This window comes from Phoenix dactylifera, chromosome 17, assembly GCF_009389715.1.
Source record: "Phoenix dactylifera cultivar Barhee BC4 chromosome 17, palm_55x_up_171113_PBpolish2nd_filt_p, whole genome shotgun sequence".
NCBI classification, from domain to species: domain Eukaryota; kingdom Viridiplantae; phylum Streptophyta; class Magnoliopsida; order Arecales; family Arecaceae; genus Phoenix; species Phoenix dactylifera.
The window spans coordinates 10,436,547-10,452,773 of NC_052408.1; the positions used below are offsets into that span (position 1 = coordinate 10,436,547).

The 16,227-nt window shown below is 38.0% G+C and overlaps 1 protein-coding gene across 7 annotated transcripts; it reads left to right on the forward strand.

The window, feature by feature from the left end:
• The first annotated feature begins 603 nt into the window (after positions 1-603).
• LOC103711847 lies at positions 604-15,217 on the forward strand. 7 transcript variants are annotated; one of them, XM_039114980.1, is made up of 12 exons: positions 605-1,472; positions 2,336-2,434; positions 2,579-3,099; positions 4,674-4,787; positions 4,909-5,110; positions 5,483-5,653; positions 7,723-7,823; positions 8,715-8,783; positions 8,880-8,920; positions 10,637-10,747; positions 13,017-13,147; positions 13,281-13,777. In XM_039114980.1, exons 1-10 carry the CDS (start codon positions 1,305-1,307, stop codon positions 10,717-10,719), a joined length of 1,569 nt encoding a protein of 522 aa, XP_038970908.1. In that variant the 5' UTR covers positions 605-1,304; the 3' UTR covers positions 10,720-10,747; positions 13,017-13,147; positions 13,281-13,777. The 7 variants fall into 7 exon arrangements, with proteins under 7 accessions (XP_026662298.1, XP_038970908.1, XP_008796372.1 ...); XM_039114979.1 differs by lacking the exon at positions 13,017-13,147 and adding an exon at positions 14,125-15,217 and having other exon boundaries at positions 606-1,472; positions 13,281-14,013; XM_026806498.2 differs by lacking the exon at positions 13,017-13,147 and adding an exon at positions 2,043-2,151 and having other exon boundaries at positions 1,352-1,472.
• The last annotated feature ends 1,010 nt before the right edge of the window (positions 15,218-16,227 follow it).

Here is a 16,227-nt window from a genome sequence, read left to right on the forward strand (position 1 = left end):
TCTTAAATGGCCATGGGGCTTACAAGTTTGGAAAAGGGTAGAAATCTTTTGGTGGAAACCGGTGAATTTAAAAGTCCCTTGCAAAGTTGTTTCAGCAAGCCGTGGTATTACTCTGGAAGATGCTGATATTGAGGATTGTGAACATGTAGCAGTTACTTGCTTTTTTTTTTTCTTAGGACAGGTAAGTGCTGCTACATGGGTACGGACACATCCAATAAAATTAGCAAACAAAATATAACGAAGTGCCTTAAGTAGCTTCCCCTCTCGGATCCGCACGGTACCACTAGAATGGTAAGCCATGCAAGCAGCTACCTAATTCGCGGCTTCGTTGGTCTTTCTGAATACGTGCTTAGCCTGAAAATCATTCCCACTTTGGCTCATCGCCTAGATATCTCGAATCAAGAGATGGTCCTCTCCATACCGCTCGGGCCATTCTGGATCCATCCGATCATTATGGTCGAGTCATCCTCTAGTATGATCGAACTGGCCTACAGGGCACATCGTGCATGGTAAAGATCTACCTAGGCAGCTCGCAGCTCAGTACCGAAACCGAGGTGACAGATGGCTGATTTGGAATGCTAGAAATGAGAGGCTGTTTTAGCCTTCCATGTCTTCACCTGCAGCAATGGTAAGAAAGACATTTGTGTTCTTGTTCATATGTTTCAGAACCAATAGCATTATTTATGAACAAAATAGCAAGGGAAGACTATAAGTTTTCCGCATGATTAACTCCATTTGATGCTTTTGATACGTGGGGCGGATATCCTCCATTGTTCGGTGATTCCTGGATCCGTAGATGATGAAAACTTCCTTATTTCGTCCCCTTCGCCGCCTCGAATCCTTGGGCACCGCCAATCTCCCCAAATCGAAGTCCTCGACCTTTCTCAAAAAATTCCACTCTCCGACCGCTATCCCTCGAACTAAACAAACCCTAATCCCCTCACAACACCTACCTTCGCAATATACAGCGGTAGGTCGAGAAGGACCTCCTCTAGAATGCCAAATCTCCTCTCGAAACCCTAGTTCGGTTGGGACCTCGCTCCGCAGAACGCTCCGGTAGGGGCAGCAAAAAGGCGCGATCTTTGCATAGCTGCATCTCCCATACAATTTGGCGAGCGCTCGTTGAAAACATCCCATTGGTCGGGTGAGGCTTGCAATTTTAGAAGTTGGGAGTTCTTCATTTGTTCCGGCGGCATAGTTTCCGACGGAGTGGAGTCGATTGGATGGTTCGAATCGTTTTCTTGGTGTGTGAATTGTGGTAGAAGCGTAGGCATTGCAAATAGGAATCTCTCATTCTTGGGGAGATGGGTTGGTCTCATCCGGATATTTCTTTGGACGATCTCTTGGTCCTGATCAAGGGATTCGTAGATATACTAATTCTTGCGTCCGGGTATCAGTCTTCCGGCCTTTCTGCCTCCTGGGACGTGGAGAACATCAAGAAAGCCGTCAGATGGGGCATCTTCTTCGAAGATGTGAGAACCCTCTTTCATTTCTTATGTACTTAAGTTTAGCTGATATTGTTTGTCAGCTGTACCGATTTCACAAAATTAACGTTTGAAGCAATTCGATAGTGCCCTGGAACATAAGAAAGTTTTCTTTAAGTTGGTTGTTGGTTCTTCTTTTGTTTTTTCCTTGGCAATTTTCCATGACCGCTTATTAGTTGATTTATATTATCCTGTCTCAAAAAGGATGGTGGCTTATTTAGTGAACATCAAGAGGAGAGAAGGATTGATAGACATTCTACCTCTGATGAAAAATTGAATTTTATTTCTCATGATTTTAAGCCTGCTTACTCCTCAGTGATATTTTGTTGAATAAGATAGACTGGGCTTGCCCTAAGCAATGTCGTTTTATTGAATTTAATCTAACCTGAAGTATCAATATGTTTCTGGGATCTGAATTTGTTAAATAATAAATGCATTATGTTATTGTATTTTGTGAATGCCGAATGGTTTTTAAATAATTGACTAGCTGGGTAACAATAAGTATCTTACTTTTCATTTCTTCTCCTGAAATACATGTGTTGTACCCACGTGCTTCAGCAACTTTTGATTGTTAGTTTATCCAACTCCTGTTTGTTGGCTTTGTAAAGAAGGAGAGAGAAGATGTCGAGGCTCCTAAGTTGGAGTTGTTGGTAACTTATGAGATAGTGTAAGCATTGATACTCCATCCTTCCATTCTTTATAATTGTATGTTGCATGTCATGATCACATTACCTTTATCTAGACTTGCTCAAGAAATTGAACTGTTTTGGCTTTTTCTGTCCTTACTTGCCATCGTGCAAGGTTGGCTTCATAATTTAACTGCAATAACAAGTTACTCTTGTATAATATAGGTGCTTAGACATCTACATGACTCTGTTGATTATGAAGATTCCATTAAGGAACTTGATGCAGCTTTGCTTCATCTGACCTCCAGTCCAAATTTCCCTCAGGTTATAACATTTTACCATGGGTAGTATGAAATCAAGAATTTAAAGTATGTTCTTGGTTGTCTGTTATTAATTATTGTCTATTGGTTGATGGAATTGTTAGGGAAGATATAAAACCAGTCCTTTTTCCTTGATTTTAAAATGCAGGGCCTCGCACACATGTCTTCTGCAACTCTTTCAAAAGCAAGAGACTTGATTTTAGAACATTTAGTTCAAACTCACCCATTAGAAGCTGCACATATTACTTCTCTTTTGACGGCAATTGTTGAGCTGGATATTGACAACCTTACTGACACGGATAATGATGGGCCAAATATGTATATGGACAGGTTGATGTTGCATTTGGAATCACATAATTTGATTTCAGTACGACAGGACATGTTCAAGAAATCTTTCGCTTCATTACCAGCAACGGGTTTGAAGATTTCTGATAATGTTTGCAATGCTGGATCTCCAAGAAAATGCTACATTGAATCAGAGGAATGCAATTTTACTGATCATTCATACTTTCTCATCCAAGAACTCTTAAAGAGGCAAGCTTCAATTTCACGTGTATCTTCAGCTGAGAGAGGCCTAGATACTTTTTTAAAGATTGTCACAAGGGACAACATAGTTAGATCTGAAAATAAAGCACTGGAAGAGCCACTGTCCAATGATATTTCTTTGAAGTAAGGGAGTTGGTTATTTAGATGCTATGGGCATCTTAAGTTCTACATTTTTTCACCTAGTTTTGTTTCTTAGTTGCTTGATTCCATGTGATACCATTTGGAGATCGTCTTATGGTTTGCTGCGTCTGATCTATTGTATAGTTCCTTAAAACATGTATAGTAGAAGATTTCATATCACAAAAATCTTTTCATCCTTAAAACATGTATGGTAGAAGTTTTCATATCACAAAAATCTTTTCATTTATGACCTGACATGATTTGTCATATATCTGAAGGCAAAGCATGCATGCTACCAAATGTTATGGACTCCAATCTTTTTTTTCAGAGAGAGAGAGAGAGAGAGAGATAGAGAACAGGATGGGGTTTCTTCTCCCCATCCAAATTATTGAGGTAATAAAATTTGAACTGGTTTAGGCGGGACGCCAACTCACGTCACTGGTAACAACTCCTAGCAATTTTACCAACTGCACCAGTTTATACCTGGGACTCCAATCTTAGAGTTTTTTTTTTTTTTTTGAATAAAGACTCCAATGTTAGAGTTATGTTGGATTTGATGCATTTCATCGAAAACCGACTCTATCCACTTCGTATTGCAGAAAAATGACTAAGTTAATTTTGTGGAAAAAAAAGTGACTTTGTTTTAGACCTACCAGGAATCTAGGATGATATAAGAACACTTGGATAGATTTGGTTGCTTAAATGCTATCTTTGTTTACCTGTTTTACTACTTACACTGGTGTAATGTTTAAAGATTTTGGCCAATGCATGTCAATCCATGCGTTCATTGTGATGTTATAGTGAAGGTACATTTTGGTATGTATAACATTTTACGTTACTGAATGAACTGCAATATCTCACACCTTAATCCATTATTATGTATGTGTTTGCTTTTGTTAATTTGCTTTTATTATGCTGTTTTTCTTCTTCTTCTTCTTTTGGGGTACAACATGCTGTTTTTCCTTTGGGGATGATGTTGGGTACTACTGGATAAATTTCTCAAAGATGGAAATAATTTGTATTTTTAAATACATTTATGTGATGTATATGATTTTTTCATTGGACATCTTCAGGAACCTTTTTTTCGCACTTACATGATCATAGGTAGAACTTTTAGGCTGTTTTAACATGCTAGGCAGTACTATAGGGGGATGCAATGAAGTTTGGTTCTGATGGGAGTGGTCTTGTCTCAATGTTACTTATTTGTATTCACAGTTCTTTTTCAAAAAATATATATATATATATATATACATGATTTATTGTTTATAATTATCTTGTTGTAGCTTTACTGTGACTTCTATTGTCTATCGCACATGGTGCTATTTTTTTATTGTAATAAAACTAAGGAAGAAAAAAGAGAACATGAAGTTCCATTAGGATGTAGTGATGCAGTAACTGGATTCAAATTATATATATATATATATATATATATATATATATATATATATATATATATATATATATATATATATATATATATATATATTCTTACTACCTTCTGCTTTATCTATTTAGATTACTGCTATCCCTTCCCACTCTGCTCCCCGCTTAGCTCCTTGGTCCTCTGTGGTAATCAGGGATTGGTGCAGGACATGTTGGGTACATGGGTTTCAGTTGGGGCCCGGAGTACTGTTCAGCCAATCACTGCTTCCACATAGGACCAGGGTGCTGAGCGGTAAGTGGAGTGGGAGGTAAGTCTTTTCCATCTGTCAAATATTTTACATTGTTCTGTTTGTTTACTTGATTCAAAATAAAATTGATATCATTTTCAAGTGTGCAGAACTAATACGTATTTTTGGTTCTTTGAATAAGGAGCGCAGAAATGTTGAGTGAGTTTTCTTTGTGGGACCAGTGGAGATCAAGGTGTCTGTCATATCTACTGGACAAAAGAACTATTACAATGCTCTCTGGTGCCAACTTGATTTTCAGTGCCTCTAAGGTTCAATGGATTCGGGTCTTTGAGCCACTTAAAGTTTCATTGGATGTTAATTATGACAATCTTCTTGAAATTATGGTAATTCTTACTAGTATCAGATTTTTTGTGATTTTCCTGGTTTCATTATCCATGCATGATTATAGTTTTTTGTTCCATTTTTGGCTTACAATAGATTAAAATACTTCCAGTATAGTTGTTTATAAAGAAAGATATGAAACATTGCCGATAATGTAAATGATTTATATTGATGAAACAATATGTTGTCCTGAAGCGATTAAAAAAAAAAGAAGTTAACCCCTGGGACATAAATTAAGATTTTCATATTGAACCTGCTGAGCTGACTCCTAATGACGCATTTTGATTTGCAATTACATACACTTAAATTAGATAATTGGTCATTGTTATCATAAATTTCAAGGTTCTGACTTATTCATGTTCATGGTACAACAGGAAATATCATTGTTAGGCTTTATCTCAAGCAGATGGAATTCTCTGATTGAATGCTTCATTTCACAGACTTATAATTTCCTTCCCATATCTAAGCAATACTCTGATCTTCAATACTTGCTTCAAGGAAATTCTCTCTGTGCACATTCTAAAAAGGAAGCTATGAACTCCAAGGTACTGAAGCAAATACTTAATTGAATTAGATCACTACTTCAGGCTGAGTTGAAGTTCCAAGAGGAAAATGAAGCAGTTTTTGTGATTGCTTCTGAATATGAAGTTCTTTTGGAAGCTGGTTGAATGCTAGCAATTTGCTGAAAATCATTATACTAGTCAATTCATCTGTCCTTTCATATTCAGCTATTTTACTGCATGATTGTTCTAAATTTGTTTACTTGTTATTTAGTTGCTATAAAGTTGCTGAGCAGCTATAGTTGTTGAAAACCTTAGGAAAATCGTTTTTTTTATAGCAGTTTATCTCGACCAATTGCTAGAGCTTAAGTTTAGATCTAATGGGTTTCTGGGACAATTTGTCAACTAAGATTTGTGAATCAATAAACCGATCTCGATTCATCATCCTTGAAGGTGTATACACTTGCCAGCTTGGTTTATGCAGATTCATGCTTTGATATAGAGGCATTGTCAACTGGAATATTGGTTTAGCATGATTTTTGCTTCTGAAGTTGGGAAAAAAGGTTTGGTTGCACAATTTGTTGAATGTTAGTCCTAAACATTTTGAAAAGCTCAGTGGGTCATTTCAATACTTTGCTCAATATTGATATGATAATCTCATTGTTGCCCTGCAGCTTTTGCCCATTAACTTTTCTTATTTTTCCTAGGGTTTTCTGTTTTCTTAACTATTAGTAATTTTGCTTTAGAGTCTGTTGCTCTAGATATAGTTAGAAAACATCTGAAACATTAAAGTTTTTATATGTTCCCAAACATTGATATTCCGATTTTGTAACCTCAAATTTCTTAATTCTCTTCTTTCCGTAATTTATTTTAAATTCGGTAAGCTTAGATCCAATTCATGGTTTATGGTCTACTAGTTGATGTACTGTCCACTAACTGTATGGTTCCGTGCAGCGTATGCCGAACCGGCCCGTACCGGCCGGTACGGGCCGGTATAAACCGGTCCGGCCAGCTACCGGTACGGCGGAGCCGTGGAAACCGGTACAGGCCGGTTCCTTGCCGGAGACGAAGAAGACGAGGAGAAAAAGAAGGAGCGCGGGGAAGAGAGGGAGGGAGCCCACCTTCGGCCGCCATCGGAGAGCCGCGGAGGGGCGTCGGAGGCCGGTGGGGGGCGGCGGTGCTTGGCGGGGGACGGGGGAGCCCGCGGGGGTGCTGCGGAGGCCGCGGCCGCGGCCGCGTCACTGTTTCGAAAGAAACAGGGGACGCGGCTGCGTTTTTTAATTTGGGGATTTTAAGTGAAGTCGGCAACCGATGTGCCGACTTCACTTAAAATTCCCAAATTAAAAAACGCGGCCGCGTCCCCTGTTTCGCTCCGCAGCGCCCCCGCGGGCTCCGCCGCCCCCACCGGCCTCCGACGCCCCTCCGCGGCTCTCCGATGGCGGCCGAAGGTGGGCTCTCTCCCTCTCTTCCCCGCGCTCTCTCTGGTTCTCTTCTTCTTCCCCGGTTCCGACGGGGAAGAGCTTCCCGGTTCGTACCGCCCGGAGCACGGTACGAACCGGCCCGTACCGGTCCGGTAGGCAACCGGTACGCCTACCGGACCCGGTACGGTGGACCTTGGTTCCGTGTCTCTGTCAAGGCTGGTAGGATGCACAATACCTATCTGAACCTTGGCTAGGCTGCTAGGGCAAAAGCTATTGGAACAAATGTTGTGAAAAAGCTACTGGAACAAATGGTTGAAAGATGTATTATGGTGGAGTCATCATTCCTTTTTCATCTCTAAGGCTGCACACTTTTATGGGATAAGAAATGCTATCTGAGGGCCAAGATATCTAATCTCTAATATAAAGTTTCTCATATGGTATAATATAATTAATTATCCTTTTAAATAAAAATCATAAGGTTTTCTCTTCTTGTATATCACAACATATGGAAAAAATTTTCCATGAACCAGTATTATGTAGATAGGAGGTCTTGATGTTTAACTTGCTTCATAAATAATCTGATGTAAATTTGTGCCTACATTTTAGTCTTTTACCTTTTCCTCTTGCTGTTGTTCACAATCCCCTTTTTAATTTTTTAATCATCATCTCACCTCAATTTTTGATGTGGAACAGGAAAGAGATATTCTTGAGTATGTGGCACCATTATTAAGCAGTCAACCTCATAAACTATGGCTACTGCCTCCAGTCCTTGCAGCTGCAGCAATTCCTTCCTGGTAATTTTATTCTTGTTTGACAACAGCTATTCTTCAAAAAAAAATGTCAAATGTTGATTTCATGATTTTGTTGTATTATTTATGAATCTGTTACTCCATGTCTACTAGCAACAGCATGGTAAATGACTCATTTATAAGGGCAGCCCAAATCCACTCTAAAATTCACAAAGATACCTATTGCTTACAACTAAACTACCTACTCTACCATTTTATTGCTCTAGACTCAATTGTCGATTGCATGGTTCATGTTAACCTGTATTGTGGGGATAAGATTGGTGGTCGTTGGAATAGGCATTTTCTGAAAAAAACAGAAGCTAACAGGCAAGGAAATATTGTACTATATTTTAGAATTTTACAGAATGCCCTTGTTCCTAGTTGGCGGAAAGAATATTTTGAGTAATAAACAGGAAGAGAAAGTACCATATGATTTTAGTTTCTCCTTACATATATTGAAAGAGTACTGCAACCGGCGATTATGGGCAACCTGACCTGATTCATATCCAGGTTGTAAATTTCTGGAACAATCTTTAGGTAGTCCTTCAAACTGTGTAGGCTGCAGGGGCACTAAAACTATTTTAGCTGGAAATTTTTAGTATTTTGGTCAAGATTTGTTATCTCGGTATTAGACCCTTACCAGTATCATGTTGGTACAATGTCGATACGCCCGGTAGAGGGTTGGTTCGATGTACCGACACTCGGTATGCTCTTGTACCAAGTATTGGTTGGCATCGGTGCGGTATGGTACGTTGATACTGCCAACCTTAGTTTTAGTTAATAACAGATAACTCGATATTGTAAAATTACTTTCGGAGAATCTTTTATATAATGTTCTCAAGAAAAAAATATTCTCTTATATTATAGGGATTTGATAATTTCGAAGTGGTTTTTCAGGTCAATCTTGTTCAGGATTTACTTGAATGAAATAGAAAAACAGTTTTCTGGAGCTTGTTCTCAGATCAGGTCTTGCCTCCTTATTATGTCAGAGCTATTCAATGTACATGATACTTTTGTAACACTGTGACTGTTCTAATCATTTAATCTTACTGTCTCCTGTAGATACTGTGGTTGCAATCAAAAGGGAAAGGAGCACCGAGTCTGTAAGTTTAACTACACACAGAAACATGGATATTTAAAGATGATAAAAAATTACTTTCAGAAAATAAAGATCATTACTGAAATTTTTCTTCTTAAAAAAAACTGATTTCTAGGCATCGTTTGATGACTGTTGGAGGCATGACATATGCTGGACAATGTACAAAATGTTTAATTGTTGCCCTCAAATATACACCTGAATCTCTGACAATAATCTGATAGTGATTGGATTTTCTGCGAGTTTGCCAAATCCATTCTCAACATTTTTACTATTATTAATCTGTAACATTATCTGCTTTACCGGACGCTTAATTCTACTCAATCATTATGTCAAGCTTCTAGTATAGTAGATTGCGGTTTCTGATCTCTGCTATCTTTTTGTTTTGTGGAAAAACCGGCTCTGATCGGATGAGCACCAATTTTCTCATTTGATATAACTTGACTTTTAAAAAGACCTGAGCTCTACCTGTCTTGTTCTCTGTCTCCAACAACAATAAGAATTTGATACATTTTTTACATCGTGATACCTAGAAAGTTGAAACGGCTTTAGATTTCATTTGTCCTTGACAAGAGAGTGGGTGAAATTAGCTATACTATAAAATATTAAAAATGTGCGCATAGATGTCTGCATAACATCCTTATATCTACAAGGAAAAAAAGGTAATTCTGCCAATTGCAAGGCCTTCTGATATATCAAAAGCAACAAGTTCCAAATTATCTTTAAAGCTAACCGTCAGATTCCCAGGTAATATGCAGCTGACCATGGCAAGACACAGCCAAAGTAGCTTGAATGTTGCTAATCTTCCAGGCTATTTTCCCCAGACGTATACACTTGCTTTTACAAATTCTCCATAAAATCCAACAAATTGTTAGTAATTGCTCCCGATGTTATATCTCTTTGCAGTACTGCCAATGGTTTTGAGGCAATATACAGGTCCATGAATTGACTGATGGGGGGGAGGGGGGGACAATTCCTAGGGTCACGGACAGCTATATTAGGTGGCCAATGTTTTTCAGATTGTTGGCATACTATAAAAAAAATCAGACAACTGGTGTCAACAAGATACTTGTGCAACAGGCTTAGAAGCACACAAACAAAATAAGCATTGCATGGTCTGAGATTTACTTTCCTGTTTAGGCAACTGAGACCTGTTAAAAACAAAGAAAGAAACCTGCACAACTACTTAATAGACTTTGTTGTTTTTTTGAGGATCTTTTCTTCTTTCCAGAATATCTATAATACTATGTTAAATATCTTTTTTCTGCATATTTTACTCATTTCTAAGCCCCCTGCAGTCCCCATCCTTGGTTATCTTTTGCATGTATCCTGAAGATATCCCCCCATCTCTTTGACCATGAACTAATTCCGAGCTTAACATGAATAGTGACATCTGATGAAGAAATGACTATTATTTCTTGTTCCTGTAAAATGTTACAAACTACTGATTGGTGATAACATGAGAAACCCAAATGCTACTCTTAGAAATACAGTCCTTGTATAACCATAAACTTGTACTAACATGACAAATGCAATTTAGCTTAGTTAGATTCCATTCCTCTGGTAACTCCATAGTTAGTTATTTGTAGTCCAGATAGTATTCGATCAAATGCGTGCTGAGCTTGTCGAAATCATACCTAACTTTTCAAACCACACCTGCATGTATATACAGTGTTATTTCTACCCAGAATGTATGTATAATACATCTTCTGCTATGTTACAGGTGAAGTTGCTGAAAGGATTCGATGTCTCTACGTTGTTCATATTCAAAGTTCTCATCTGTTGTCTGATGATTTTAGTGCTTGATCCTAATCCGTGGTTTAAGACTGGTCATGTAAGGTTTTGCCTTTTTCTTTCTCGAGTTCCATTACCTTGATATCATGCCAAATATGTAATTCTTGAATAGCTATTTAACTGTATGGATTATTAATTATTGTCTATTAATTATCCACTTCAGTCTAGTTAAGAGCTACTACAATTTGATTTGAGATGATTAAGGCTCTATGTAACTATATTTTTGAAATGCTGTGAAACTTTAACATTTGATTGGTAATTAAAATGGGAAAGTACTTTTAGTATCAAGAAATGAAAATAAAGGACATCGCATAATGCTTTCAATTATCTAATTATTCTTAGTATCAAAAACTACTATTATAAAGTATTCTTAATTTATAAAATATTTATTTGATATTTTAATCTAAATAATATAAAAATATAATATTTTTAAAATGTCCATAAATTATAATATTATATTTATAATATATTATTACAGTAAATAATATAATATAGTAATATATAGCTGTACAATGAAATATAATACAATAAATTATTATAATATATTGTAGTATAATAATATCAGTACATTACTAATATTATAATATTTTTAACACTTATTATTTTATATTATAACATAATATAATAATAATAATATTGTATTATTATAATCATATTATTATATCATCATATTACTATGCTATCGTGTTATTATATTATCATGGGTCTTTCCATTTTTGTGGAATTTTTATTAAATGTAAGTAGTTTCATAATGCGTCTCAAGTAGTCTTTTGCTTGGAAGCTTCGGATTAGAGCTTTTCTCCATACAATTTTTCTTTTTTTCAGTTTTGGAGGAAGTAGAAAGCTGTTACAAAACTTCTAGTAAACACCTCAAAGCCACCCAAAAGGGCTTTTGGCCCTCCAAAAGCAAGCCAAATGGGTTAGGCTAATTCAAACTGGTTCCAACTTTGTTTTTAACGGAAACTTTAAGATTTCCTTAGTGTCGACACCTTTCTAAGCTGATCAGTGTGTTATGGATATTTCCTGCCTAGAAGGAAATGCACCCTTACATTGCGTCCATCACATCTAGTGCTTGCTTCACTTTGTTCACAAAGTAGAGACATGCACATGCAAATCCCATTATAGTTAAAACTTAAATTTCTAGTTCACAATATAAACCATTAATTGCACTATTGAGAAGGTTTTTGCACTTCTATGAATATGTTACCATAACTTTTAAGTTTCTTGCACAGTTATCCCTTGACCTATGTTGGTTATTCTCCTTTTTGTCTTCCATCTCTCCCCTTTCTTGATGGTTGTCCCTTCACAGTGCTCTCATCTTCTTGTTCTTTTAACTCATCAAGAGTTAGGCTATTGACAAAGAAATTATGCCATAATTTTCTTTGCCATGGTTTAACATTCTTATGTATAACCATCAGATCTCTTTTTATTTGGATGGCGATGATATTAGAAGTTTAGCAGTGTACTTTTGTCTGCACGAGTTGTAGTTATAGATATCGAAAATTATCACCTCGACCTTCCTCTAGACTCTTTGAAAGTCCGGGGTATTTTAGATGGCTGCTGCTTGGTTGCATGGGGTTAAACTGCGAATAATTTGAAGGATCTCCGTATCCATCGACTGACCATAGAATTTTCATGACAAGCCCTTTCCTTGCCTCAATTTGTCTTGGCTTTGAACTCACACCAGTTTTAGGGGGCTGATGTCTATAACCATCAGATCTCTTTTTATTTATGGCTATAATATTAGGAGTTTAGCAGTGTACTTTTGTCTGCACTTACATTTTTGCAGTTATAGATGTTGAAGATTATCACCTTGACCTTCCTCTAGACTCTTTGAAAGTCCGGGTAATTTCAGACTGTTGCTCCTTCGTTGCATGGGCTTAAACTGCAGCAAATAAGGTGGATCTCCCTATCCATCGATTGACCATAGAGGTTTTTTGACGAGCCCTTCCCTTGCCTAAATTTGTCTTGGCTGGGAACTTGCACCAATTTAAAAGGGCTGATGTCAAGTTGACAGCTGTAAAATTTGCTCAATCCTTTCATGGACCCTTCTCAACTTTTAGTTCTCTTCGATAGCTGAACCTAAAAATGATCTGAAATGTCTTGGAGGAGGATGAGATTTTGATTATCTTTATGTGATCACCTGACTGGGGCAACTTTAACTATTAAATTGAGTAAGAAAAGCCTGTAATTTTTCACCAGTATCCTGCTTTGCTTTCTTTTATTTCTTGTCTCGCCTTTTACATGTCTCTCTAATTATTACCATCCTGGCTCGTCTCTTGGGACGCTGGTATTTACTGATTGAGCAGTTGGAGTTGAATCAGAATCACATTAAATTTTGCAACTGGCATGCAGACATTAACTGCAAGATCTATAACAGTTGCATGGCGCTTGGAAGTTCCATTTATTCACATGATAGAAGTTTTTCTTCATTTTATAGGTAGATATATTTGAGCTGTTTTCATGCTCTTGGAACAGCAATATTTTTTCATGTGATATAGATACACTTCAGATCAGGCATTTATGCTGATGAGTCACAGAGGGCCTTACAACCCTAATTCTGTTTGTAACAGGTCATCTTGCAGTATGACAATGGCTCATATAGTCGTTGTCTTGGGTATTATTGAATGCTTGATTGCCATGCTTCTGGACAGTTTGAAGAAGAATGAATGGAAAGATAAGTCAAGAACCATATGGTTTATTATGTCATATGAAGGTCAGGGACAAGCTCGTTAATCTTTTGTTGGTTGCGGCACGGCCAAATCGGAGTTAGATTGTGGCATATCCTGTTGGACCAGTTATGGTGACCATTTCCAACATTCCTCTTACCAGCAATCTAGCATCTTCATGCAACACTTTCATTCTTTTATTTTATTTTATTTTGGCATCTTTCCTTGTACCTGCTTCCCAGCAAAGTTTCGGACTAGTGCCGATAGTCTCTCTGGGTCCTGGTTGTCAAGTAACAGACACGGCTTCAATATGTGGTCTATGGCTGCATTTCATATGGGTTGAGCTCAGACAAGCACAAGCAGAATAAATCCAAAAGTTCCAAGTGTTTTTTAGTTTTTTATTTAGGAGAATCCAAGTGCGAATTGGTCTCCGTTATGGTCATGAGCCTTAGTAAAGACAGGCAAAGCTAGCTCCACGTCATAAAGATGAGCAGCAAGTCAGCATTTTCTACGTAACAGTGCATGGATATTTGGCATGTGACTAGAGTTCAGCTTCATCAAAAAAGAAAGAAGAAGAAGGAGAAGATTAATATGTCAGCACCGGTTGTTGCTTTCCAAGCTGATTCAATGAATGATGGTATAATTTACGTTATTATAAGTCATTAGTCAACATGAAAATCGATGGCTGGAATTCAAACCTAACAGCTTCTGTGCACCCATGATCCTAACTGACCTTTCTCGTATGTAGTAAGGTTCTAGCGCCTCTTCAGCCACAACTAATGCTGCGCGTCCTTAGATGGTGGTGAGGGGCTGCAGATTAAGGGAATGAATGATGGAAGCATTAGCTCACAAGGCACTAAGATGGCCGCCGAAAGCAATGGTCTTGGCCCACGAGGATGCTCTGAAAAAGATACAAACCCATCAAACTTCATCGGCCATTCTTTCCAAAACGTAATCCATTTGCTTTGTGACTCCTTTTATTAAAGTAAAAAGAATTCCACCGCATCATGTCACCCAACTTTTGATGATGCTCTGACTAGAAAAGGGTCCTTTGTGTCAAGTCTCCTTTAGCGATAGAGGGAATGACACGTTCATCATTGTCAGCCGGCCGGTAAAGAATCTAAAGAGAGTTGTATTTATGTCATCCGTGGCTGCCTTAGAGTAGCTATATAAGCAAAGCTTCTAGCTAGACGGTGGCATGGCATTGAAGGAGCAAGGCGAAGAATCCACTATGATAATTTTGAGCCTTGGAAGCAAGAAGATTCATGCCATGAATTGGGTAAAGAGATTTGGGAGAGGAGGAGATGGGATCGCTCCTGAGAAGGCCCAGGGAAGTGCGGCGTCGGCGGAGTGGTGGAGGAGGTCGGCATCTGTGAGGCAAATGGTGTGGAAGCTCAGGTCCCGTTGGAGGCATGCGATGAGATCTTCAAGGAGGAATGGGATGAGATTTGGGTACGATCCCAAGAGCTACTCTCAGAACTTTGATGATGGTTTCCTCCACGATTATTTCCCACCTTGCTCCCTCAGCTAAGCTATAAACTTTTCAAGGGGTCCATTCTTTTCCTTGTTTTTTACTCTGAGAAAAAGGTTCCCCGGCTTCTTGGACGTGTGCTTTCCTTTATATGTATGTATATATTGGCGGCAAGGATGTTATGCGAAATTTTGATGTTGTAAGTATGTTTGTGGTTCATTAGAATTTCATCATCAAGAGTGCTTCTGGGTTCCTCAATTTTCAGTGGGGGAGGATAAGAACACGGAAGAGAGCACCCTTTTTTTTCTCTTGGAATTTGGTATTTGTTTGCTAGTTATTTTCTGCGACGAGCTTATGTTACCAGGTCTTCTATTCTATGCTTCCCACAATTCTGTAAGGTTGTCCTCTTGTTTAGAGTCTTAAGTGAACGTGCTCAAGGAACCGTGACGTTAGGGGGTAACGCAAAACTACGTCCATCTGAAGATGTTACACCTTGAGAAATTATACAAGGTAGGATAGAAATATTCCTCAAGTCCCCATGTAAGGTTGATCCTTATAGCTCTCACGATGTTCCCTTTAGCATATACACGTTTGATTGAAGAACGGCAATTCTATATTAACAAATGAAGCTCAACAAATTTCCCATTAATCCACTTTGTTGCAGTGCAAATGCACAATTAGCTGGTTCTTTAGTTTTCTCCTTTTTCATCAACGCCTCTTTTTATAATAAAAATGCGTCCGAATTACTTTAGCACTTGCTAATGGAGAGAAACAGGAGTGTGCTAGCTAGAATGAGAGCTTAACTAGAGATCGCAATTATTAATTTCTTCTCTTGTATGATTATACAATCATCAATGTGTTCTCTTTCATGCACTAGACTTGCCGAGCACTCTCATATGGCTAAGAGACCACACAGCTTCCCATTCCTTTGCTTTGCCGTCACTAAAATCTACATTCCATAATACCTACCACCTCAATTTTCATCTTAAACAACATGTAGAGGAGCAATTACAAAAATTAAGTATTCATTAAAAAGAAAATATATTTATGCAAGAATATCCTTATTAATTAATATATTCAGTAAAAGCGTTGAACGTATTTGTCCATTTTTGATGCTGGAATTAGATAATCCTCAGACTGTATTCCATTTAATTAAAAAAAATTATAATCCCACTCATAATTGGAGGTGACGGGGGGCGAAATATATTGTCACGCCCACAACAAAAGGGCCATTCAATTTCGGCCCAATAAACACCAACACCGATTAGACGTTTCCTCAGTCTGGCCCAGAATCAGCCCGACCTTGAACTCCACCGAAAGCTCCTTCAATCTCCCGACTAAGTTCGGGGTGCCTCCTCTTTTCGCCGACTTGCCCGACCA